General features: G+C 42.7%; 1 protein-coding gene across 3 annotated transcripts in view; it reads left to right on the forward strand.

The window, feature by feature from the left end:
- Nucleotides 1-26,728, forward strand: part of thada (THADA armadillo repeat containing) — a 102,917-nt gene that overhangs the window by 43,349 nt on the left and 32,840 nt on the right. For all 3 annotated transcript variants that reach the window (XM_086164790.1, XM_086164807.1, XM_086164798.1), the window contains exons 29-31: nucleotides 7,260-7,428; nucleotides 21,039-21,142; nucleotides 24,326-24,408. In XM_086164790.1, coding sequence (XP_086020916.1) covers nucleotides 7,260-7,428; nucleotides 21,039-21,142; nucleotides 24,326-24,408 — 356 coding nt within the window. The remainder of the gene's footprint in view (nucleotides 1-7,259; nucleotides 7,429-21,038; nucleotides 21,143-24,325; nucleotides 24,409-26,728) is intronic.

Genomic DNA, 26,728 nt, shown 5'->3' on the forward strand with positions numbered 1-26,728 from the left:
ACATGTATATATGTGTATATATATGCATATATTTATATATATATGTGTATATATCTATAAATGTATATATATCTATATGTGTTTGTGTGTGTGTGTGTATATGAAAATGTTATTCTTGGTATGTTGCTGCTGTCCTTTTGAACAATAATTTGAAAAAAAAACCCAGTTTCGCGTTTCATGCCATGGCGACACACCGTCACAACAGCGATGTCCTCTCAAGGTCGATAACAGGAAAGACAAAATAAATCAAACAAAACATCCAAGTCGCGTCACAGTGTCACAGTGAGGGTGTTCAGTTCCAAAGTCCTGTATAATCCAACAATAATAGCACAGAAGTAACATTACTTGAAGCACCACTGACTACATCTGCAATGGATTTGTCGCATGCGTATTGGCCTTGGTGGAGGTCTGCGCTTCTGCAAGCCCTTCCAGCCCACATTTTGTTTGTGTGATTTGTTTTACTTGTCTTCAATAAAACATGTTTTTTTTTTTGTTTTTTTTTTTAACACACCAGGAACCCCAACACATTCAATGAGATCCTTGAACACCAGCTGGCCTGTTTAGACATTCACATTTCATGTTTACTCGTTCAAGAATGTTTTGATGACTACCATCTATGGACACCCCCCTGGAAATCCAGGCTTTCCACTTTTCTTTTTTTTTAGCCTCTGGAAAATCAATAGATTATGATCATTTTAATCATGTTTGCCTGAACGAAAGGGCAGCATTCAGTAACAAACCAGAAGACTACGACAGTTTAAGTTGCTACAGCATTCATGTTCTGCATGGGTAGAATAATAATCAAAGACTATCATATGAGTTCAAGTGTTTTTTGTTATCTCCCAGCACTGCTTCACGGTGTGAAAAATCCTGCAATCCTTTTTGGCAAAAATATTTACATTCCTCTGTACGCCCTTGAAAACCTTCTGTGGTGTAGCAGGCCAGCAGAACTCGGTCCATTTCTCGCCGGTCCTGTCCGTTTTGGTCGCAAGAAAACAGCCCACCAGTGACCGCAATAGTTTTTTAAAAATGGCGCGCTGCACTTATGTCACAGTTTCTACAGAACAGTCAAAAAGACCCCTATCTCGGAGCTAAAACGGTTTGGGGAACCGAGGGCCTAGTTCCGAGGATGTCCAAATGCATGAATAAACAGCCTAGTTCCTGAAAGGGTTTGAGGACATGCAATATGTTCCTCCAGTGTGAAAGCGGCTATTGTCACTGAGATGGTCAGATCTGCCTCCCTTCGGCGTGCAAGTCGCCCAACCTGGCGAGGCAGTAACATACGATAGTTAACCATTTGCTTCAGGCCTAAAGAATGCATACAGTTTTTTTTTTTTTTTTTTTTTTTTGGCCATGTCATTTACTGCTGGTTATGGATTAACAAGTTAGTATTTCTTCAGCGATTCCTGAAGGACCCTCTGGGGCGCAGCTGACAGGCAGCTTGGCGAATGCCCGCTCAACTGTCAAAAGGTATGCCGCGCACGCACCCCCACCTCCAATGAAGCCCACATGTTGATGATAAATATAACTCAACCCCAAATTTATTGGCTGCGGCAGTGTTTGTCTGACCGTACCCACCCACCCACTCACCCACCCAACCTCCGCCGCCCCACCACTCATCATCAAGAGGCGTTTGCGAATGTGTCTGCTTGAGGTCTGTTCCCTCCAACACCCCCGCACACACACACACACACAAACACACCTCCCTGAAAATGCACACACTGCCACCGTCAAAGAGCCTTCTCTAGCCAGGCAAAGCAGCGTGCCCATTTGCTCTCCAGTACACCTCCATCGCTTCACTCTGTATTTTATCTTTATATCCTCTGCCTCCCCCCACCACCCCCCCGCATTTTTCACATTCCTTCGCTGTCTGCCCTCTGCGTCACACCTAAGCAGATAACGGCGAAAAGAATGGCAATAATGAAACGCGGGTGACGAGCAGAGGCATTTTTTTTTTATCATAATTAATAGGACTAGGTTCCGGCCCTTCAGTGTCCCGAAGTCTGGCGAACGCTCTGTCTCCTCCATCCTCAAGCTGTCTGGTTCTCGGCTTTTCTGGTTTTTCCTCTCTCCCGTTTCCCTCAAAACCTCAACAGTGCTGTGATGTTGATTTATTGCCCGCGATATCCACTCCAGGCATCTCTTCCTCGCCATCCAAACCTCCCTCCTCGGTTTTCCTCGCCGTCTCATATCAGATTTCTTTCAAAAGGGCACAGCAATGCCCATAAACTAAAACGAGGCTTCAAAAGAGCAGCGGCGGCCGTCTTTGCCTTCCCAACTGTGATCCCAGTAAATTCCAAGCTCACTGCTCATCGCAATGCAAATTTGTAGGCCTGAAGTGACAGTGACAGTAATTACAAAGAGAGGCAAAAGGGAAACCTGGGTTGTCAACAGTGACACAACTTATGTGGCCTGCCTCCCCCTGCAGCATGACTGTTTAAAAAGGTAATCGGATCCCTTACAAAAAGTGCCGAAATGTGCCCATTCTTTACAACGGCCCGCAGTAGTTAATCATAAAAACCCATAAAAAATATATATAAATATGAATATCCATTCTGTGTTGCACAAATGAGATCAGAGTTGGATGCAAATGATAAAAAATCCAATTTGTTTCTTCCGCCTATCCTGTAGTAATGGACAAGATGGGCCTAGAGGCTTTCAATTAACCTACAACGTGTTTTTGGAGTGCGGCAGGAAACCGTAGGACCTGAAGGAAACCCACGCAGACACGGGGAGAGCATAAGAACTCCACCCTCCCATCATGATCGATCCAGGAACCGTCTCGCCGTGTAGTTAGGAAGCGCTAACTACTGTGCCACGGTGATGCCCGAAAAAAAAAATAGTGATATACTTGTCAAAACTGATTCTGAATTGTGCGTCTCATGTGATGGCGGGAAGCTCACATTGTCGTGAAAGCCGCTCCGCTGCATCACCAGATAAATAGACAGTTTTGATTATTATTTTGAGCAGTCTTCTCGACAGTTTTAACTTTCTAAGTCGTCGTTTCCATTAATGATCTCTCACAACTTCGCTTTATCCGTCACGCTTTTTGGCGTTCTCAGGCCATTATCTTGACGTTGACAGTTTTTCTCCTGGCAGTCTTGAAAGGGCAGTTTTTAGGATGATGGGAAGATAGGCGCCGCTTGAAAAAAATAAAAATAAAAAGGTTTGATATACGCTACGTCGTTTATGCTGGCAACAGAATTGCTTGAAGTCTGTGGTTTGTCTCCTCTAGGGGTGGGGCTACAGATGGAACCAAATCACATAGATACGTAAATAACTCTGCAGTTTCTCTTTCTTTCTTTCTTTCTTTCTCCTTTAAAATATTTTTTAAGATGTCTGGTGTTATTGACATCCAGCTAAAACCTTTCAACCCTTAAAAAAGTTCTAGGGGAAATGGGATATTTTAACAAAACAACTTAGAAGCCTATTTGACATTACGCATTTCCTTTCTCTTCTCATATTCACTTCTTTTGGCACAAAACCATCCCTGTCCAAAGAATATCGGAGTCCAGGATTAAGTCCAGAATCAGTGGGTTTTATTAATGCAACAGTAGATACAGAACAGACATGTTATATGCTGGAAAAAAAAAAAAAAAAACATGATGCCTTTCTGTTTGATTTTCTGTTAGTGGTATCACTTTGACAATTAAAACGAGAGTGATTTGTGGTCTGTAATTAATGATTTGTTTTTCAGGATCTAGATCGCATATTGCGCTTCAAAAAAAGGGAAAACAAAATTAATTTATGAAATGTGTCACCGCTTCACTTCCCAACTCGCCTTTCATTCCGCCATGACAGATTTTCATTGCTTGGGCTTGTTTATCCAACATGCCACAGTCTCTGTGGAGGAAACTATTCTACCAGCTCTCTAAAATGAGGCCCAGATGAGCCTCGTCTATGCCAGTCAACAGTCTGCCTCCTGACCCCACAAGGGACGGCCCTGTTTCTAAAATTACACCCTTCCAAACTGTCATTTCCTTTAGCAAAAGAGTTTCATTGGGACAAATTAGCACAGATAGTTAACATATGGGCCCCAAATGGATGGTGGGAGGGGTGGAAAGTTGGGAATGGACGTAGATTTTTGTCATTAGACACGTGTGTGTGTGTGTGTGTGTGCGCAGACAGAGTGGATGTGTATGTAGTAAATGCATGTGTACAGGCATGTAATGCTTAGGAATGCTAACTGTTGTCTGTGTTTGATACTCGGGCTTTGGTTTTCTGTCTGGCCATAGGTCTGTCTGTGCCTGTGTGTGTGTGTGTGTATGTGAGAGAGAGTGTGTGCATTCGTGTGTGTCTTTGTGGTGAGGGGAGGGGGGGCACATATGCAAAGAGCAGGTGGAAAAGCAATTGTTGACAGTTGACCTGTTGGTCTAAACAGCCCCTCTTTGTATTTCACCACTCTTCTATTCCCCCCATCCAGCTTATCAGTCTCTTTCTCACACAGTTTCGACGGGTGTAAATATTTCCAGGCCTCTGTGTTTGTGTTCATATCTCTCTCTCCGTGTCTTTCTTTCCCTCCTGCCACGGCCAAAAAGCAGCTTTCTTTTTATCTTTTTTGTTTGCCGTTATAATGATGGATCGGTGTTCTGCTGAATATTCCACAGCAATGCCAGACCGCTTGTTTTCCCCTCCCAGTGTCAGTCTTTTAATACCATCACGTAACCCATAAACAACCCCTGAATTCACACTCACCTTTTGTCCTCATTTGACTTCTCCGCACATCTTATTTCTGGATTTTACATTAAATGGTGTACAATGTCAATATCCCCGGATGATGATTTTATAATACGAGTTATTTCCGAAAGAACACTTTCTCTGTGACTTCGATTTACATTTTTTTGTGAAGATAAAATGCTAAGTTTAAATTTCTGGAGCCCGGAGGATGTGTTTTTTTTGTTTTTTTTTTAAATGGGACCTGTCTGCATTTTCAATGTAATTCCCGGCTGAATACCCTTTCACAAGGTCATTTTTGTTTATTCTATGCCTAAGATAAGATCTAAATTTTCAACCTCATTTTCATTTCCCACCAAAGTCTTTTTGTCGCTGTATGCAGTGTCTGCAGCAGCTGGTTGCTATTAACCATTCGGTGACCATTCAGTAGTATCGAGTGTTGAAATGAAACCTGACATGATGATGCTCAAGTATGGCTCGAGTTTTACCAAGAATTGATGCTGTCTGAGGTTTTTTTTTTTTTTTTTTTCGAATCCCAAATTTCTGATTCTTGTTTTTTCTGAATTTTTTTTTTTTCTTCTGGTTTTCAAGGTTGAAATCTTGAGGGAATAAGCGAATCAACATGTTCTCTGCATTCCATTCTCTCACACTGACTAACTTCATGTCCTCTTTTTACTCCATCCACAAATGTCTTCTTGGCCTCGTGATTTGTAGTTTCAATCTTAGCGTCCTTCTACCGATATACGCACCGATAAGCTTCGTGACCCTCCCCACACTCTTATTAACGTTTACCACACACTTGTAAACACTTCCTGTATGTCCTTCTTTATGTACCAATCCAAAAGTTCATTTTGCTGTAATTGCGGCGTACAGCAGCGAAGCTTCGCCCTTGCTTTAACATGTCGAAGTTGAACTTTCTCCCTGATGGTGCGGATCTTCCTTCCTCTGCCGCTTAGGTTCAGTGTCAGTTACTATTTGGGCGTAATAGTAAGGTGAAATAAATTAATTCATGGATAATTCATACAAACATTGTATTGCTGAGTAACATTACGAGTAGCGACCGCACGTCGCTGAAATGGACAAGGCGATGGAGAGAATGATGCTACAGTCACTGAATCAGCGCTTAAGATAAAAAAAAAAAACCCATGCTCTGGTTGGCTGCCACCCTACAAAGTGCTTATTTTGCCGTAAAAATAATTGAAATAATAAATAAATAAACATTTATACCCCCAGAACCTGTGTTATCATGAGAAATCTGCAATGCAAAATTTAGAAAAAAGATAAAAATCCACAATACAGTGAGATTCTGAAAGGTGAACCCTGATATGACTAGGGAGTACCATGTACCATTGCATACTAAGAAGTTATATTTATAAAAGTGTCTTTGTGTTAGGTTGTAACGTCAAATGGGAACACACTTCCTCTAAATTTCATGTTGTCATGCAGTGCTAGTGGAAATATTAGCCCCTTGTGATAGGTGATTCATTTCTACTTAAAACAGATTGTGCTTTCTTTCCCTTTTTTTTTTTTTAATGAGCAAAGTTGTCATTAATAGCAAAGGATCTATTTGTAGCAGCGGTGATTCATTGGCGTGACCTTCACCTGAAGCTCTCGCGAGTTTTCAAAAAGAAATGTGCCTGCTCACGACACCTCCCATCTTGTCGTGCATCATTCAACCCCCGCCATCACCTCAGCCAGGTCTTAGTCAAATCCCTCCATCCTGTCAGCGATTGCTGTGTTGTGACACCAGAGGAGGAAAAGACTAGCAGCTAGTAAACAAGGTTAATTTTAGCCTGCCACTCAGGGTGACTGGCCATATCAACGTGCCTCTAGCATTACTGCAAAATGGCTATAAGCGTGAGCGAGAAGAAAAGGGGCGGAGAGACGCATGACACGCTCTCAAATTAAGAAAAAAATAAATAATAAAAAAAAAAAAGGCAGTTTCCTGGCAAGTTGTGGGGAACCGTTTAAGAAATATATTTGATTTGAGGTTTATCAGTCATCTGCTGGCGCTCGGAGCGGGGTTCGGTCAGGATGGAGAGGAAAGATACAGATGTTACATAACAGAAGTGTAAAAATAGCCGCCAACTCTCCGAATGAGAGAAGTCATGTGTCATCTTTCCTTGCTGGAGAATTTATCCATGACATAATGCACCTGCCGTACAAATAATAATGACTGGAAGGGCAAATACCCGCCAAGGCCGAGGCAAGTTTTTCACGATGTTAAACGAATCCGCTTCGGCCTTGAAGCGACCCCCCCCCCCCCAACCATGTGAAAATCAGTCGAGCAAATTTGCGTAATCCTGCTGACAGACGGGCAAAAAAAAAACAAACCAACACATGTGAGCGAAAACACAATAATTGCTTATGATAATATACACGGTCATTATCTTTTCATAGCAAAGTTGCAGCTGTGAAATAAATCACATGGAACAGTTACAATAACAACCAATGACTTGTTATAGCTTCCTCCATTTACTCAGACAAATAATGTTACGTAATGCACAGGATTGCAAGCTCATAACAATGCAGCTAACCATGTTCCATGCCTGTCATAACTTTCCATAATGGTGATGTCACCGCAGATGCGGCCGCTCGGCGGTGTACCGTACCAGGGAGATGGCGGCCCGGGCCCTGGTGCCGTTCGTCCTCATCACCCAGGTCCCGTCCACTGTCCGTGTCCTGCTGCTGGAGCTCCCTCCCAAGCCGGGACCCACAGTCCAACACAATCACATCCATGGAACTCTGCTGCAGGTAAACACATTCACACAGAGACACACACACACACACACAGACCGGGTGTATCAGTCATTACATTACATTACATTGCATTTGGCAGACGCTTTTATCCAAAGCGACTTACAATAGAGGACATAGGGACTGCAAATACACTTGCAAATACACGATGCACAGGAAATATACAGAACAGTAAGCTTGGGTTAGTGAGTTTTTTTTTGTTTTTTTTTTTTGACAAAGACATACACAAACGTACACACACTGCATAGCCTAACTTGCTGCCTAACCTGATCCGGGGCATCAGCGCAGTAAAAAGTCCTGAAAGAGAACAGTTTTTACGTGTTTCTTGAAGGTCGAGATAGATGATGCTAGTCAGTGAAAGGTTTAATCCCAGATGCATTCATATATGCCGGCTACGAAAAAACACGTACCAATGAAGTGTCTTTTCCTATAGCGCCTGTATTTCATATGGCTACATTAACCCCTGAGCTTGGTTTTTGAAATGTATAAAAACGCATTCATCCTTGGTAAAAAAAAAAGAAAGAAATACATTTAAGAAAAAAAAAATCGGAAAATGTGTGTTTTATAGAAAAAAAAGACATCAGGAAAAACAGCCCCAGAAAATGCTTAAATGTGTGATTTAATTTTATGATTTAAGTTACCTGTAGTTTTGAAGACTTTTAAAAGATTTTGAAAAGACTTGTAAAACTATCATTTCACACCCGCTCACATCTCAAGACTAGTTATTTTTGGTTCTAAGTCCCTGCGTAGAGTGAGACTAAGCTAAGACAGATTTCCCCAAGACTGTGACTCTTATAGGGTCAGTAATTTCAAGACTACAACTAGATTCTGTCAGTAATTTTCTCCCCCCATGCAATGTTTTCACCAGGTATTTGCAGAGCCACTGAAATTTCAGTCCACTTTTCCTCCTCTCAGTTGTGATACGATGGAGAGTTGACATCATACAAGCTGGTCTGTTCAGCCCGCAGCTCTATCTCCTCTTGATCGGGGCGTCCTTTGCTATTCCCGTTCATCGATACCTCCAGTGAACACCATCTCCGCTGCCAGTACTCCTGGTAATTGTTTGAATTGGAAAAGAACTGGAAAAAAGGAAAAACTGGTAATCTCCCATTTTTCCTTTTTTCCAGTTCTGTTAGAGTTCATCTATTGGCTGTTGATTGTGTTACGTCACTGTAAAGACTGAAAGACAACAGAAAGAAGCACGTTTGATATTTTTGCAAGCCCAAGAATAGCAGAAGACTGATCTCAAACTGCTCAGATTTCCACCTTACACTTGACGATTGAGATGGCATGAGTGTGCTGCAACTCCAGTAAAAATCCTTATGCCAGGCTTACACCTTAATTTTCCAGTAAATCCAGGAAATCTTAAGAATCGTAGCCAAGTCTTACTGGAGTTGTGGAGCACTTCGGCCATCTCAGTCATCTCACCATTTACAGTCTTTGCCTAGTCGTGGGGCTTACAACAAACATGTTTGATATTATCGCAAGTCTTTGTGTTATGTCATTGTAAAGACTGAATCACCAATCAATAGATGACTTCCAAAAAACAGAAACAGGAAACCTGATAGCGACGAGGGGAAAACATTGCATGACAGGAAAAGAAAGATGTAATTTTCCATGAGTCTTGTAAGATCCATAGTCTTTAGTCTCATGATGATATTTTTGTAGGACTAGGAGGAGGTTATCTTCAAAATCTTTTAAAAAGTCTCAAGGTGTAAGCCGAGCAGTAGAGTTCTTTTCGACTTCTAGTTTTTTAATCCGCGACTGAAAATCATCAGGTGTAAACCCAGTATTAGTTAAAGCAAATACAATGAGATTGGGAAGGCCGGCAGCAGTCGAGTGGTTTATTTTATATTGTCGTTCGGTAGCTTCGTTCATTCCTTATCTTTTTTGGGGGGGAGGGAAACGAAAGGGGTCACTCGCCAGGCTAAATATGAGTTTATATTAGGATATTTTAGGCTTTTTGCCCAAATCACCTGTGGTGTTTCTCACACATCTCAGATGGCTGCATTGTAAGAATTCAGAAAAGAACGGGTCTTCCATCCATCTCGAGTGGTTGTGTGGATCAGGAAGCCACCTGTAACACTCATTAAAAAACACGTTGTTTCGATCAGAGGTGATATCAAGCACCGGTCGCCCTGGTCATGTTAGCCAATTTAAAAAATAAAAAAAAAACACAGCAAAAAAAACATTTATTTGCCGAGTGTTGAATTACTTCTTGATCCCCCTTAGAGCCAGTTTGTGTAGTTTTTTTTTTTTTTCAAAGATAGGGCCATGAACCAGTTCAAGTGACACGAGCAGTGTTGCATGATTTATTTTTCCGTTAAATTTTTTACTTTTTTTTTCTTCTTCCTTACACGGAATCCGCCGGAGCGGGAGAATGGTTGAACATGGACTTCCTGTCCAAGAGCCGAAGGCGCAGTGTATATGTGTTCACGACTGATGCGGTTATTGAAACAATCTGTTAAACATGGAGTTTAGGTGTGCCTGGAAGTCAAAACTAAAACACACAGTTCTCATGGCCTTAATAAGCTTTATAGTACAAAACTTTCAGAACCGGTGGAAAATCAGCAATTTAATCGAGCTTACGGCCCTGTGTGAGGATCGGTTGCCTTAAATCAACAGATTTAATCCAATACAAAGCGTGAAATATTCTCCCGCGGGGGGGTTACAAAAGGTTATCACAACATAATAACAATAATCACCATAATAAAAGTCCAAGGCAGTTGTCATATATTTGTGTATGCGCACGCCCACGGAAAGATTATAGATATTGTGAATGGGGCCCTGAGCAGACAAGGCGGTTATCACTGAGTAAATAGCACTGTTTGGTTCTGTCATCGCACTCCGACAAACACAACCAAACTCAACTGCCGGTAATATCAACACACGTGGAGGAGATGGGGGGGGGTTGAGGGAGTTTCCCAGCCCTTTTATTAAACGCCTCTGATGGGCTCGGCGTGGGAGGGGGGGGGGGGGGGGGGTAGGAAGCGAGCCGAGGGGTCAGCGCGAGGAATGAAAACCGTGCCGTTTCCTCCGATACTTGCTTGCCCCCCCCCCCCCCATGGAGCACTTATGGCTCGATAGGGCCTGCAAGGAGGTCCGCCATGGGATGGAGAAGAGGGGGGGGCACGGGAGGTGGGCCTCTTAAAGGCTTAGAGTAGATTTGAGCAGGAGAGTGGATCTTTTCGGTTCGCTTTCCCGTCATGGTCGCCATGTGTGGAGCTTCCCCAGATGGCTCAGGGTTTGGCTCTCGCCGCTCGCCTCGCCATCCGTCTCCATTCAGACCCCCTCTGTCTCAATCTGTCTTTGTTTTAAACACTGCTCTTTGTTAGTTTTAATCTCTTCTCTCAGCTCCTCCGCTAATACCAGCGCTCCTTCATATCCTCGCTACCTGTCTCCTTATCCCTTTTACCCCCTCGACAAAAAGGCCAGCGCCATATTTTGTTAATCTCTGTAATTCAGCCTTATGTAAGGAACGATATTACATAAGTATGTCTTTGTACCCCCCCCCCCCCCTCCCGGCCCCCTTGTGTCTCCCCGTGCTCCTCCCGTTAAGCACAGTGTGTCTATAAACACTTCATATCGATGCTGTGCTTTAAATGTGACATTGAGAAGCGTTAGATGCCAACAAACAGATGTGGGGAAACTACAAATATTACTTTCCTGTGCAGGAAATTGCGACAATAAGCACCGAAAAAGTTGTCTTGACATTGGCGGGTACAAGTGACACATTCTCACAGACAACCTTACTTTCCTCGAATGGGGGGGGGGGGGGAAAGATGCTAAAACTGACACTATAAGCTGTATTTTTATACATTCTAGTCCGAGAGGAGTTCCATCTGTGACTTGTATCCAAATGGACATTATATTTTGCAAGTTATCAACTGTGAAAGTGCCTGCTTTCTATCACATATAATGGGAGTAGAATCGTTTTTTTTCATTGTGCCAAAAACAGATAATATCACTCAGCAGCAAACTTCTTTCCTGAAAGCCTTGGCTCCGACGCCCGAGTCGAAATAATATTATCATCAGCGGTTTAACCGTTTTTTTCTTTTTTGACTACCCAAAGAGTGTCTACATAAGAGATTTTAGAGTAGACAGGTGTCACCCTGACTGATGTCTTTGAAAAAGAAGGAACTCACGCTGAGCTATCTGGGTGGATAAACAGCCCTCCTGGCGAGGGGAAAAAACCTTATATTGTCATTAATGTCTTTTGAGGTGAACTTTCACTTTTGGAAGGTTTTACGGTTGGATCTCCTGCATCCCGAAGGAATACATTGCTTTCGAGGCCAAGCGGCCGTGGGTTAGATCGCTCCCGTCTCCAGAAGAGTCTATAAAAGCTAGTCGCCTGACAAACACACTGAATTCTTCATCTGATGTGCTACTGAGTTAGCAGGTTTAAGGCCTGTTTTTATGACATAGGTATTGAACAAATATTTTTTTCTTTTTGTTTATAAGTTTTTAATCTTTTTTTATATACTATCTCCAGGGAGATGCAACAGAAACACAGATGAAAAAAAAGGTCTGCCTGGGATACAGCAAAGCTACACCCTAAATTCTCCTTTTTTCCTTTTGATTTTTTTTTTTCTCCCCAAAATATAACTTGTCATTTCAAGGATCATCTTGAGAGGTTTTTATTTATTTTTTTGCTTGTTTGTAGGAAGTAGAAAATTGAATTTCAAACATTTCAGTGCTTAGTCATAAATGTCAATTGTATGTAAGGGGAATGTTCAAGTGATAAACAAAATACTTTATTGATTTATTCATTCTCTTACCGTATTGCGCACACTCGACCCCTTCATCCCTTAATTTCTACTTTTCTCGAATTTCAGATTTCAATGTTTTGATTGGTTCCTGTGCCAAACATGAATATTTTTGTTTGGTATTTTCGGTTCAGGTTCTTTCCTGATATTTCACCGGAGAACCAAACAGCCTAACAGAGTTAAATCACGTACGCAGGGGTGACTCAACATCGGCTTGCAGACACAAACGCTGATAGTGCGAGTCAGACCCAAAACCTCTACGTGGTTATCAGGGCCTGCAGGTAGGAGGCCGGGTTCATCACTGGAGATGATGGAGGCCGATATGGGAGGCGTGTTAAGCTAGGGAGAGCGGGCCCCAGCTTTGTTGCGGTAAAAAAGCAGAGGAACGCGGGTAAAGCGGTTTAAATATAGTCAAACGCGATAGACATCTGCATTGTACCCATGGAGAGTCAGGGTCGAAATGAGCAGTAGCCTCCAATGGGATACGGGTACATTTGTGCAAGAGTGGCTGGTTTTGAGTTTGAGTTTTTTTGTAACTCATCCTCCCAGAGAAAGATGGGGATATTTTCTCCTTGCTTCGAGTAGATTGAAGTTTTTTTTTTTTTTTTTTTTTCCAAACGCCACCAAAAATTTTTAGTTTGATAGGAAAACAGCTTCCTAGTGAAACAAAGTCCCTTACAAATATAAAAATCCACACCGAATGTATGTACACTGCTCATCTGGTGCAAGCTGGGTCCAAGAAAGCCTCGACTTCTGAGAATGACTTGTGCTGATCTCATTGACACAACCTTTGTGCAGAAATGCCCATTTTCGCTGTGCAGCCGGTACAGAGGCGATCTCGTAAACCAAGCAGTTCCCTCGCATATGAGCAGCATGGAAACATTTTAATGTTTTTTTTTTTTTTTTTCCTTGAGCAAAGGGGTGGCGTTAAAAGTGAAAAATCAGTCGCTCTGGGTCAGACGGCTTCCCCTTCAGCCGCACGTCTTAAAGGCCTCCTCGGCTGTGCAAGCGTTTCTGCGGCTGTGAGGCTTGTGGGCAGGGGAGCCCCTGGAGTGTGAAGACTTCAACCCCCACCCACCACTACCACCGTCATGTCACACTGGCTAATTTTCTCACTGTACGTATGTTTGGGGTGTAAAACATGTGTTTTCACTCCAAATACAAAATTGGTGAATGTAATGCCGAAACCATATTTCAAAAGTGCGAATTCCGCTTAGGAGCTTCGAGCTGGAGGCCTCGAGCAAGTCAGTGACACGCAGTGCAAGGCTTGTATCGAGTCGCTCGGTTTTAGACGCAGTTAGTCAAACTTTGGCAAGTAAAGATGAAATGTAGAAGTTAAAATACTCCCCTGCTTCTTTCAACTTCTTTATGTGTCAACATTTCAGTGTTTATTACTGCTTAATACACCATGGGGCCTACCAACATTTTTTTTGGGCGTACCCATACATCCTTAATGTTTGCATGTGGATGAGAGAGAATTTTCAATATTTACGTACGTTCCCCATTTGCCCAAACATACACAGATATACAGCACTGATGTTTTCATTTATCTATTTATTTTCATTTATAAACTGCGATGTTTAGAAACGAGATTTTCGGTAGATGCCGAAAATCCACAGGCCATAATTGGTAGGGGATAGAGAGAAAAAAAAAGTTAATTTCCAGCCCCGACCTGCGTGACCCAAAAATTTCTACACCCGTGTACTAACGTCTGCTGTGTTTACATGCAAAAGTGATCGTGTGTGTGTGTGTGTGTGTGTGTGTGTGCGTGCGCATACGTGCCTGAGTCGGCGTACAGTTTTGTGTGCCTGTACGACGGGACCCTGTTTACACTAAGATGATGAGGACATCGTGTTTAGCCGTCGGAGATGCCTAATGCACGTTTATACACGTCAGTGTGTGTGTATGTGTGTAACAGGTAGCAGATGTTTTGGCTTGAGGGAGAAATGACTTCCTCTGTTATTGTCAAAGAACAACTGTTAGTGGGCCAATTGTGGAGCTGGGAACCATCACGGCTACCGAGGGAGGCTTGTAGTACCACCCTGACGACATTCTCACACACATTTAAGAGGTTACATACCGACACACATGAAGTTTACCCCCACCCCTTCCACTTCCAACTGCAATTTATCTTTATTACAGTATTTCTGTAGGAGGAATCCTGACCCATTGTATATGTTGGATTGGAGGTTATAGAACAGGAGTGGCTTTTTCCTGTTCCTCCTGCCTTCATCTTCACCCACTCCATCTATTTTATCCCTGTGCCATAAATAATAGGTCGACCGGGTATCGGATTTTACGTTTATCGTCGTTCTATTATTCGTAACGATCTGCTTTAATGAAAAGGGTTATGTTTTTTTTTAGATTCATTCTAATGTGAAAGGGCAAAATCTTCTCAGTTGTTTGTGAAAGTAATTTTCCCATTTTTCCAAATTTTATTATAGGTCAATCTCTTCTTTTCCTTTCGACTACAACCTCCACACGTTGCCACGGCGAACCATTGCCCTCCATCTGACCCTCTCCTCTTAATCCTCCTCTCTCACTCCAGCTCACTTCATGTCCTCTTTCAGTACATATGTAAATCTCCTCACCTTTCCTTTCTATCAGTGTCAGCCCTCGAAGTTATTTTCCCCAAATTCTACCTCCTGTCACAAAATACCATAAACTACCTCGCTTTTTACATCAGCTGTGGGAAAATCTTTTTCACTGCTTGTTGAGGCTAAGTGGGTCAGTCACTCTTGTGATGCAGAAGACCTCCAAATATGTATTTAATTTCCCTTAAATACATATATTCCCTAAACATTTCATGAAATATCGGCAAAAAAACTGTAAGAAAATGTAGTTGCATTGGTTCTGGAGGTATTCACTGACCTGAGTCAATGCTCCGTTGCCCCTCCTTCCCCTCCCTCCCCCTCGGCATGCTGCTGGAGGCACATCACGGTTTCCGCAGTTTTGCATGGCAGTTACTCAGCCACTCCTTACACACCGGGGGTCCAAAAAAAATGTCTTTCAGTTTTCTCCGGGGAGTTTGAAGACTCACACTTGCAGAATTCCGATGCCTTGGATCGGCTCTCCCGATTAAACAAACTACCCTGACAAGTTCATGAAAAGCCTTTTGGCATCGTTTTTTTTCCCTTTTTGTCAAATGTGCTACTTACTCTGAGGGATAATATCACCCTTTTAAAAATGTCGAAAACGTGTTATTAATTCGGTTCACTTATTGATTCATTTGGGAGTTTTTGATTTCCACATATTTGACTCCTCAGCCTGCTTCTTCACTTACAAACATGAGCAGAAGTCCGTGTTGCATTAGGGACCTCCACCCCCCCAGAACCGAGACCATGTCATGACCGAAACCAGACTGTATTGAGACACAATTTGGAGACGGCGATGGGAATCGGGATTCAAAAGAAAATAAATGTGGGTGGTTCTGAGATGAGCCAGGCCTTAGAAAACTGGTCCAAGGACTAATCTCCATGACAGCAACTTAGATGAGGCCTGTGGATATTCTACCAACAAGAGTAATCCAATAAGCAAAAACTGAAACCGATGAAACATATGCCTCAGTTTAAACTCTTAACTATTAAAAGCAAACTGTATTAATTTGAAACTATAATAGAAAACATGGGGATTTTCAGCACTGACTGAAGACAGCCACATCCTGTAGGTGGCCCGAGTGAGGTCTTTAAAATCTTTAATACAATCTCAAAACACGCACAAATCGCTTAAGTCACTCCGACCGCCCCAAACCTTTTGTTGGTATAACCTGAACCGAGCCTAACGAGCCCATCAGACAAACCGGCACTAACCCAAGCCGACACTGGACTCCGCTGTCGACATGCGCCAGCAACAGCCCTGGCCCACAGTGCCTGGTATGGGCCAGAAGTATTAAAGATGTGGCCTGTGGCGGTTTGAGTAGGGCCAACTCCTTAGATGTAATCCTTTGTGTATTTCCACAACAGAGGCAAAATGAGACTCTGGAGAAAGGAGGCTCGCGAACATGAGCGTTGTTGTCTTTCCTCCTGTGCGTTGGGATGTTAATGTTGTCCTCCCACCACCAGATTCAGTCTCCCCCATCTATGATCCTCTCTTGGAATCCAGTTCAATTTTGGGTGTATGGAACTGCTCCCTTTGGCCAGTGGTCTGCCTCAGCTGTCAAAAGACCTAACCAGGGAAAGAATGTGTAATCCGAGTGTGTTATATCATAATACAACACAAGTACGTCTTCCAAGGGATTCCCTGTTGTTTGATACCTTGCCTTGCAGTATTTCTCTTAAAGTAGTTGTTGGCCAGGAACGCCCCAAAGGAAAAATGCTTTGTTTAAACGTCCCATTTAACAATACATTATTGTAAAATACAATCTATGAAATGAGCACAGGTTAAAAAAAAAAAAAAAAGGCAATAGCACACAGGCTTGCAAATGTGACATTTTTTTGACATCTATACGTTGACTTTAAAACAAAGTTTGAACATTTTTTCCATCACATTATAAACAGTCCTATGTCCCTTCTTTCAGCTCTTTGAAATTCTTGTGCCGGTGTAGTTTTGACTGCAGGTGGTCGGTTCAAAAAATGATCTACCCCTGTGAACATAATGGAAAAAAATAAACAACTTCCTGTGTGCTTGTGGAGATGCACTGTTTTTAAAAAGAATAAACTGATGCAGTACCAACATGCACTCACAGATACAACCCTAAATTGCCTGCTTATTCTGCCAACGTGCATAAGCCTAACCTGATGCATATAGGGTACATGTATCTTTTTTTTTTTTCTCTCTCTGGAGTCAAAGTATTTAGCAACACACAGGAAAAGAGCGTGTTTATTTCTTCTTAAATTTAGCCTGTCTTTATAGGGACCTTTTTTGCCTAATTGGGCGCGTCCACACTAACCTCTCTCTGGTTTTATGTGAATGGCGATTTATATGCTGCTTTGTGCATGTGTTTTACTAGACTGTGCCATGAATTGACGTGCAATTATTTGCACTTGCACTTGTTTTGTATGTGCGTGCATGCATGCTCGCTGCAGCTTGTGGTCAGTCTGTGGTTGCGGCAGTGGGAGGGACGGCAGGGCAGGCTGATAACAGAGTCTGAAGGGACCTCACATCCACCATCACTATTTTTACCAGGCCAAAAAGAGGAGCTAGGCTCATTGCAACACACACATTCGCATACAAAAATGCACATATTAAAATAGTTCACCGTAACAGCCGATGACACGTCAGATAGGTTCCTAATACTTTCTTTCCTTCGCAACAACTCAAGATTTTTTTTGCCCTTTAGATGTGCTCTAATCATTATGGATCCAAATAAACACATCGAATTTTCGTGTACTTTCACTTGATGAGCCAAATTCAAATTAGCACCAAATGTAGGATTTTAGAAGCAAACAAAACACCTTAGAACACATCCCTATGTGATGGATGTAGACAGTAACAGGTACTTTTTCAAACAAAACAGTGCGTTTAATGGCTAAAATGTTAGTTATGTATCTATAAGAGATGATGAATACTGTTTTAAATGCATCAATTATTACGTTGTGGAGAGGCCTGCTAGTGTTCCCTGAATGTTATGATTGCTAAAATATCTACCATCCTGGCTTTAACTGTCTCTATTAAGTACTGTGTTGACAGCGGGCCTATACAGATGAAATCACTGTTGTCAATTTAAAAAGAAAAATATATATATATACATATATATATAGATAGATATAAAAAACTCAGAAATATTGTAATATGTAATATGTATTGTAATATTCTAATAGTGTTTGAATTCTTCAGTGGTCGTTTCTAATGAACAACAACTATAGAATTAGACCCCTTGGGTTCACATTCCACTTCCTTTGACCTAATTTTAATTGGTCCAAAATACAATTAAACAAAAATTACACTGAGTGATCATCTGTAAATGGGCTGTCGTGGTGCTTTCTTGTCCCCTTTCATTCACTTGAGCTCGATCCAATATCCAGCATCTCCTTCCACATGGGTTGTAGTTCATTGCTCTGTCTCTGGGAGGAGGAACAGGGAGGCCACATTTTCTATAAATATTTCGGTTTTCTCTGAGCTGGGCTGGATTGAGCCGGTTCAGCCTCCCATGCAGGGACTTCCCAGCCTTGGTGGATGAGGTGTAACTGGGAAGTTTGAATAAGAGATGGAGACATGGCTTCCTCTTACAGTGGAACCAGCGCTGGCACTTTTATTCGTAGCCATGGCTCTTTCAGTAGTAAACATAAAGCATACCAAAAAAAAGAAGATCGCTTGAGTTTGCCAGCTCCAAAGTAGCTGTAGCAGACAAATGCGTGAAGCCAGAAAAATTGTTGATTACAATTGATTGCAATAAGATGCCACGCAGAAAGTTGTTTGCCCCTCCTGGTAATGTTAGGAATGGTTTCCAGCTGGCATTGTATGATGACATTATCCTATCATCAGCATGTCATCAATAAAAGTGCAAACATTGCTGACTTATTTTGCTTGTGTAAAGCTTCAGCAACAACTGTATGTAAACTGATAAATTCCTCCCCTTGACATAGGCTTCGGTGTCACAAGCTCGATATGAGGGCCTGAGATGATTATCAATGTTGTGTTTGTTGGACGAACTGACCATTTTTTTTTTTTTTTTAATGAAACCGATTCCTGTTCTGGTCATGTCACAAATCCGCACCTTACCCAAATGAAATATCATCAATCCTGCCATATCTCAGTGATTTGAGGATTTTAGGAGGAGGACAGTAAAAATGTAAGCACAGACCCTGATAAGGCAACCCAACCGGCCCAAGATCAGGAGAATAAGAATAAGAACAACTTTATTTATCCCGAAGGAAATAGTTGTGCCAGAGTTTCAAGTAAAACATAATAATAATAAATAATAGTAGGAAGGCGGGAGAATAAGAAATACAAATAAAACTATAAAGTGTCAAAGTCAAGGCTATAAGTGTTTTAAGGTCTTAAAAAGAACAAAGATTTGAATGTTCCCTTCGGCTGAAGGAAGAGGGGAGTGGAAGAGCGGGATGATTATTATATCTCATTCGTAGGGATAAAAACGCCGCATTTTCCAAACACAGGGGGGTGAAACGTGGACTACTCTAGTCTGAAACTCGAATTGAACTTTCACATATCGGGGTTGTAACATGGACATGAAATCGACATTCAGTGTACACACTCCTAAGCTGTGGAATCACTTGGAAGCGTTCGATATTCACTTCGGGAGGCTGATCCAGCACTACATTATCGTAGGTGGAAAAGCCCTTAGAGAGTGACAGCAAAAAGGAAGAGAGACCCAGGGGTGTACGCTGTTTTTGTGAGCCAGTGGGTGTTGCCTGGGTGTGGAGACTGCAGGAGAACAGAAGGGGGTAGTCCGGGACTCAGTGGCCAGGCTTGGTGCAACGTGGTCAGCCTGGTTTTTCCCCACGTTGCCTTCCCTGTGCAGTGTAATGAATGGCTTCCTACTGGTCTGTGGCCGTGGCCCAGGCTTAAAGAGTATACTTACCGAGGCCCGGAATACACACCCCAGCCAACCACCCAGCCAGCCAGCCAGCCAGCCAGTGTCTTGTCCTTTGAACACTCCCAACCACCAGTCCATCTGCTACATTCTGACTCAGTCACACACTGTCACATAACTTGAGCATTCTTTTTGAAAATGTATTTACAGTTTCTGTCATCTTTTGCACAGTAACTGCAAGTGCTTGTTTATTTACTGTTTTTTTTTTTTTTTTTTTTTTTTTTTTTTTTTAAAAAGACAAACATTTACACCATCTTGGTATGAGGTTGAGTGACAGGCCAAAAGAAATTTGGATCTTTTCCAGAGAAATAGAAACATCAAAAGAGTAGACAGCGTCTTCTTTAAGAGCCAGGAGGTGATGACACTGACAAATCACTGAGCGCTAACTTTTTAATTTATCAGACAGTATGTTTTGACCTGTATGGAAATAGTCGATTCAAATCCGAGTACTGACTTGTAAGCTTTCATCTCGTCACGCTAGAGAAAAGATGAAGCATAAATTGAGCTAATCTTGGGGGGGAAAAAAAGAAAATAAATTACAAGCACAATACATTGTTATGTGAATAAGTGATTGAGACTAATTGCTAATTTTATTGTGAAATTGAATACAGGTGATGACGTAACACCTGCATTTGTGGTTTTGGCTCTGACTTAAAGATTTGTTTTGTACACATTTGACCGACTTGTTCGCGCAAGAAAATTCCCCTTAGTTTCTCTGTTGACATTTGGCATCTTATTTGGACCAGATTATTAATAGTCTCCCTCTCCTCCTCCGCATGTGGTAATTTGATTTCTCTTCCATTTGCTTGTCATTTTCTTTCTTTCTTTTTTTAATGTATGACTATAGCTTCCCAAAACATCCCATAATGGTTTGAGCATCCCAACTGTCCCAGAAGATTTTCTTTTTTTTTTTTGTTTTTCACATTAAAAGTACTACAGCACAGCTTAGCTTGAATCCCACCCACCTGTATTTGTCAAACCTATTAACAATACTTTGGTCCAGATCATCATTCATTGCTTCTGGCATGGTTCAGACCAAACAAGGAAAAGCGTGACCCCGAGCTGCGCACGCTTGCCAATAAGCGTTAATCTATCACATGGCAGTTTAGTGTAACTAGAAGTCATTTAAAAATAAATCATGTTCTGGCATAAACACGGATGATCAAGACTCATCTTTTCTCATGATTCAGTCATTCACTGTGACTTCCATGAACTTTATATTCACTCCGTTAGGTCAAAAAAAGTTATATCGTAAACTGTGATCAGATCCCCTGAATCCGGTTCATGTGTTCATCCAGTCAAGGCTAGTTATGAAATTTGCGTTAAAAATAAAAATGTCGAATTTGCAGGTGCTGTTTCTGCTCCGTTCCTACCAAAGTGACTCACACAGACCCTTTCCAGCAGGAAGTGGCATTGGCGAAGCCCTCCGTCAGCGCATGTGGCTCTCCTCTGGGTAACCTTATACACACATCACACACACACATATAAGCAAGCGCAGATAAGCATCCCTCAGCCTCTTCCAAGTCCCTCGGCCTGAAGAATAGCGCCTTGTCCCTCCGTCCATCCCCTCCCTGGCTGTGGCCACTTCATGTCCTGCCTGGGCTTCCATTTCAAAGAGACCGCCTGCTGTCCCATCCGCAGACCCCCCATCCTCCCCCATCCTCTCCTCTACCTTTGGACCTCTTACCCAAGATCGGGGCCTCAAGATTGGGCACAGATTACCGCGTCAACCTCTACCCCCCCCCCCCCCCTTTCCCCTCCTCCTGACTGGCTGAGGTCAAGCTTAGGTCTCCCGTCTCCCCTGTGCGGAGGCCCGCGCAGATAACGTAGGGTCACCAGGGTTAGCAACACTAGCTCCGCTAGCTCCGCTTGGTTACACCGATGGGCCTTTATTAAGATGACGAGGTGAATTCCTGCTCACCAGAGCGCACCCATCTGCCGTTCGTTTGATCACACACCGCTACGGCGCCCGGTCGCTCAGATCTCGACGCGGCGCAGGCCAGATGATGTTTTTGGAAAAAGAAACCTCTGCTCAGAAAACCATTAATTTGCAGTGGCCTCCCTCCAAAAATGATAGGATGGATTGTTCATCTGGGCTGAGTCAGTGTTGTTCTGGCTCCGCAAGGTTTTTTTTTTTTTTTTATGTTGTGTCACTCCGGACTTTTCCCGGTTCCCAGTGGGTGTCGCTGCTGCAAACAGCCTCAACCTGTCAAGAACACCCTTGTGTGTCACTTGGAGTGGGATCTAATGATTCAACTTCTCAAAATCCATTTTATAGTGCCCGTTACCATGCGTTCATACCGTTTGCCCTCTTCAGAGGATTCATCCCCACAGAAATCTGTTCTTATTTAAGCCCCACACAAATCCACCCCCCTGCACACACACACACACACACACACACTTCCATGGCCCCCTTCCCATGCTCCATCACATGTATTGTGTATATGTGTGTGAAGTGTGCGAAGGATTTGTGTGGGCGTGTGTGTTATTAATATCTTGAGTGATGAAAATGTGACGTCAAGTGCACACACTGTCTCCCTTGTTCTCGCACACACTTGTGGGCTTTCATAGCGCCATGGTCATACCCTTGATTGAGCGCACGCATAAACTGAACACACACATCTCACACAGGCCACACAAGTTGCTTCGCTTATACACAAATAATAGGCAGATATAACACACTTATGTTAATGAATAGGAAGGAAACAGATAGAACTGGTGTTTTTTCACGTCTTTGTGTGTGTGTTTGTGTGTGTGCTTGAGTGAATGTGCGCGCACACGTACGGTAAGTGAATTACACATATCCATAATCAAAACAGCTGCGGGGCATCTCATGTGATGGGCCCACTTTTTTTTTTTCAGGATTCACTACGAAAACATCGACAGACACAAACACAAATCCCATTCAGCATCTCATCTCATCCCGCCTGCTGTCGAGCCGCTTAACAGTGACTTTTTGTTTGAAAGCTCTTCCTTTAAAGAAACCCCGATCACGAAAAACACTCGGCGTTTTGTCAAAATAGTTTATTAACACCAAATAAACAGAGCTACAATTAAGAAAAAAACTCCCTCATTTGCAATTTGAACTGTGAAGTATCTCAAACCGATCATGCAGATGATTTTCCCTTTGGAATTATAAAGAAATTTAAAAGGGAACAACATCTTTGGCTCCTTTGTCTTAAAAATTGAGATTATCTGCATCCGCGTCATATAAAATTACACACAGCACTATTCGGAGGATGCCATCTATGGCTCGGTTGTCGGAATTAAGACGATTTTCCGATATTTTACAGACCAGCTCGCGCGTCCATAATATTAGCTGTAGAGTGTTAGCTGCGAGCATCGTTGCCTTCCCGATGCAAGATATGTGAAATGCAAAGAGGCAGAGTGGACTTTAATGCAGAAATCAGCTTCAAATGAAGCAAATGTCAAGGTCTGGACTTTGTATTACAAAGATGGAGCCTCCCCTGTGGCCTGACCCTTCTTTAGTGAAACAGACAACAATGGCCGCCAATCCAGAAAGCCCAAAGTTCATTGTCCAAAGATTATTCTCAACCAGCATCTCATTCCTCTTTAAGGAAATGCCTGCTGGGAGGAAGCAGAGCCAACATTCTGAACGGATCAAAAGAAATGCTGACTTCAGCTGTCATACTCCTGAAGGATGAATATTTAGTACTCGGGAGTACATTTCGGCTTTTCTTCGCAGTCGTATATGATATGTTTTTCTTTTAGAACACGCATATATTTCCTAGACATATACATAAATTCCACCGCTGCTCAACCGGAGCGATTTCGCTAAACCCCCGGGTAACATGAACATTTTTGTTCACTTGGAATCGTAATTCCTGCAAACCGACCGCTCAGAATTTACCGATCCCTAGTTTGCTCGGCCTGGTTTGTGTTCCACGGCGATCGGCGTTCGTTCCTTCAGCCACTGCTGCACGTCTTTGCTGAGTGAGACCGGCTGACGCGTAACTGACAAGGTATAAAATGGCGATGCTACGCAAAGCTTTGATCCCGTGTTCAACTCACGTCTGTAATTTCAAGTAAAATATGTACCTCGCAAATCCTTTGCATGATGAAGATACAAGGACATTACTTAAGGGAGAGAATGAATACAAAAAATATTTGACCATGTTTGATTTTACATCAGCGAAGCAGTGTTTACACAAAGCATCATTCAAAGGAGGAGTTGCCCAATGACAACATGCTTTTAATTGCCCAGAATCCATAGATGCTCTCAAGAAAAGAGGCCATTGAAGTATAAATATGCAATGACCTAATTCAATCATTTGCGTTGGGCACAGGAGCCAATTTCTAAATAAAATCTGCCGTCTATGATCATCAGGAGTCGGGGGGGGTTAGAGTATAATCACTGACTGGAAGCTGCACTTATCAGTTTAACTTGATAAGTGGTTTGAGCGGTTTTCTCCAACAAAACGATGCCTTCATTGTAAGAAATTTTTTTTAACACAAAATCTGCTTTAGCCATCGAAAAACCCCTCTTCCGGAACGGAATCCAACAAATGGTTGTGAAGATGTGCCACCCCCCTCCAGGTTTTCAAAACCTGGAAAAGTTTTATCCAGGTCACATGATTTGAATGTGAATTAAGTGATACTTTCACTGTCATTTTAGGCAAAATGGCTGTTTGGTGACCAGAGGAGCTTTCCTAGATGTGTTGGTCTGCCTGTGTGGGCCCAAGATCAGCCTCCTGGAGGGTAAGTGCGATAAATACATTTTTGATTTATCATCATTAACTGAGCAGGAACCCCCCCCCCCCCCAAAAAAAAAAAAAAAAAATCTGCATTACCGCTTCAATCCGACTCTGCATTTCATAAGTCACCGGTAGTGAATTTTCTCTTGTTTTCATGGAGACTGATGGCTTCAGCAGCTGCACTGATTCCATATTCCATACTGGCAATTTTTACAGCATCTGAAAGGCATATAAAACATTCTACTTAAGCAGCATAATATTTCAATCTAGACTCACATGTTTACTTAATATTGCCTTTCTTTTATATATATATATATATATAGGTGTGTGTGTCTGGGTGCATATATATTTGCGTGTTTATGTGTGTGTATATATATATATATAAATATATGTGTGTGTGTGTGTGTGTGTGCAAAAATATATGTAAATTTTATAAATTTGTGTATGTGTGTAGGGGTCTGCATGTATAATTTGATTTTTGATGGGGGGCTGTGTTTTGAGGTCAGTTATTCAGCGAGTTATTGTTCGATCAGCACAGTTAGGCTGTCTAGCATCCTATCTGTTATATCCTTGTGTGTGTGTGTGTGTGTGTGTGTGTGTGTGTGTGTGTGTGTGTGTGTGTGTGTGTGTGTGTGTGTGTGTGCGTGTGTCTTATGTCTCAAACAGCCACAACAACGTTTGTTGGCGAGGCTGTCCACGTTGCTCTGTATTTGGACCCACTGTTAACAGAAGTCAGCTTCACGTCTTGTGCAGTTCAGAGTAGCGACCCGTTTGTTTGTATGTGTGTGTGTGTGTGTGTGTGTGTGTGTCTGTTGCAGTGTGTATTTGTGCACGCATGTGTGTGTGGACTGGCGGGGGTCTCCGTGGTGGAGGAATGTGAAACCAAAGGCCAGCGATCTCTGACAGATGGTGGGTTTGTGTCTATGACCCAGTTTATGGAGGAACGCTGTACGGAGAGCGAAGGGGGAAAAAAAAAAAAAAAAAAAAAAAAAGGCGAGGAGGGGGAGGCACTCGTGTTTTCGGCCATGTGCTGAACACATGTTTGCATTTGACAGTGGAAATACCGAGGATTTCTCAAAACAAGCCTGTAGATTCAGGGCCCGGCTTGGCTTAACGTGGCTTGGCCCCTTACATAACAAAATACACACCCTCTCCTCTCGCGTACACCATCCAATGTCTCTATTATTATCATAAGTCACTTTTTGGCTCCGTCTCTTTCCTTCTCTCCTGCGGGTCCGGGTCCGTCTTTAGATTTCTCCTTCCCCTGTATCTCTTGTTTCCAGCGTCCCACCCCCCCCCCCCCTCCCCCCCGGCTCGGTGACAAATCGGATGGCGAATTAAAAAAAGCCACAGGTTTGGCGGGTCGGAATGGAAGCGACGGGGCGCTCGAGTCCTTGGCACCTGAGGTAACGGAGGTGAACAATTGGCTTTTTCAATTTTACTCTTCACCCCCCCCAATCCCCCCTTTTAACAACACATTGCATTAAGCAGGAACTTTGCATTTACCAGCCAATTCCTTCCTCAGCTCCTTTGATCCATGCGCGCTCATAAAAAAAAAAAAAAAAGCCTCCCTCCCTCCCCAGCCGGCCTATTGCTTCATCTCTACCTCAGCCAGTCTTCTGTTTTCTCTGCTTTCCAGCCATGCCAGTAAAATGCGTTTGGCTCTAGATAGTTAGAGGAAAGTACAGGAGGGCAGGGGGGGGCTGGAGGGGGAGCTGAAAGCAGTTCGCCTTGATGTGTTTATGACGGGAAAATATGATTTTATCAAAGTTGTCTGGAATCGGTTTTCATCCCCTTACCCGGGAAATGTTTATTGTTACACAGAAATGTCACATTGTTGCCTTTGTTATTAGCATGTTGTGCTATAGAGGGGTTATTTAAGTTACACAAGTAAGTCCAAGTCTTCCCTACCTTACCCACTGATGCTGTAAGGAATACAGGCCAACATCTTCTGGGTTTGGTTTATAGTCTACAGCAGACGGATGCTTCTACGTACAGGATCCTTTTTTGTGTGTGTACGTAAACCTCAAGCAGACGAATGCATCAGCTCAAAGCACAAGCCGACTTCCAACCGATCCGTTGATCCCCGGAGGAAAGCTCTGAGGTGTTTTCACTTAAAGGAACCCATTACATCACTAATATAGGTCAGGAGATTCTTGCAAACGAAGTGTGGTTCAGGATCGACTAAGCGCGCTGTTATCCGGTCGGGGGAATACTGAGTGTAAATCAAAATTTTCGGTGTGTCAAAAGCTCCAGGAGGCCTTCAGCGGTGCGGGCGAGACAAAGTGGAGTTCATCTAGGATGCCTTAAATAGAAAGATGGCA

Source organism: Fistularia commersonii, chromosome 2, assembly GCF_037954325.1.
Source record: "Fistularia commersonii isolate RoL2024-O1a breed Wild chromosome 2, RoL_Fcom_v1.0, whole genome shotgun sequence".
Classification (NCBI taxonomy): domain Eukaryota; kingdom Metazoa; phylum Chordata; class Actinopteri; order Syngnathiformes; family Fistulariidae; genus Fistularia; species Fistularia commersonii.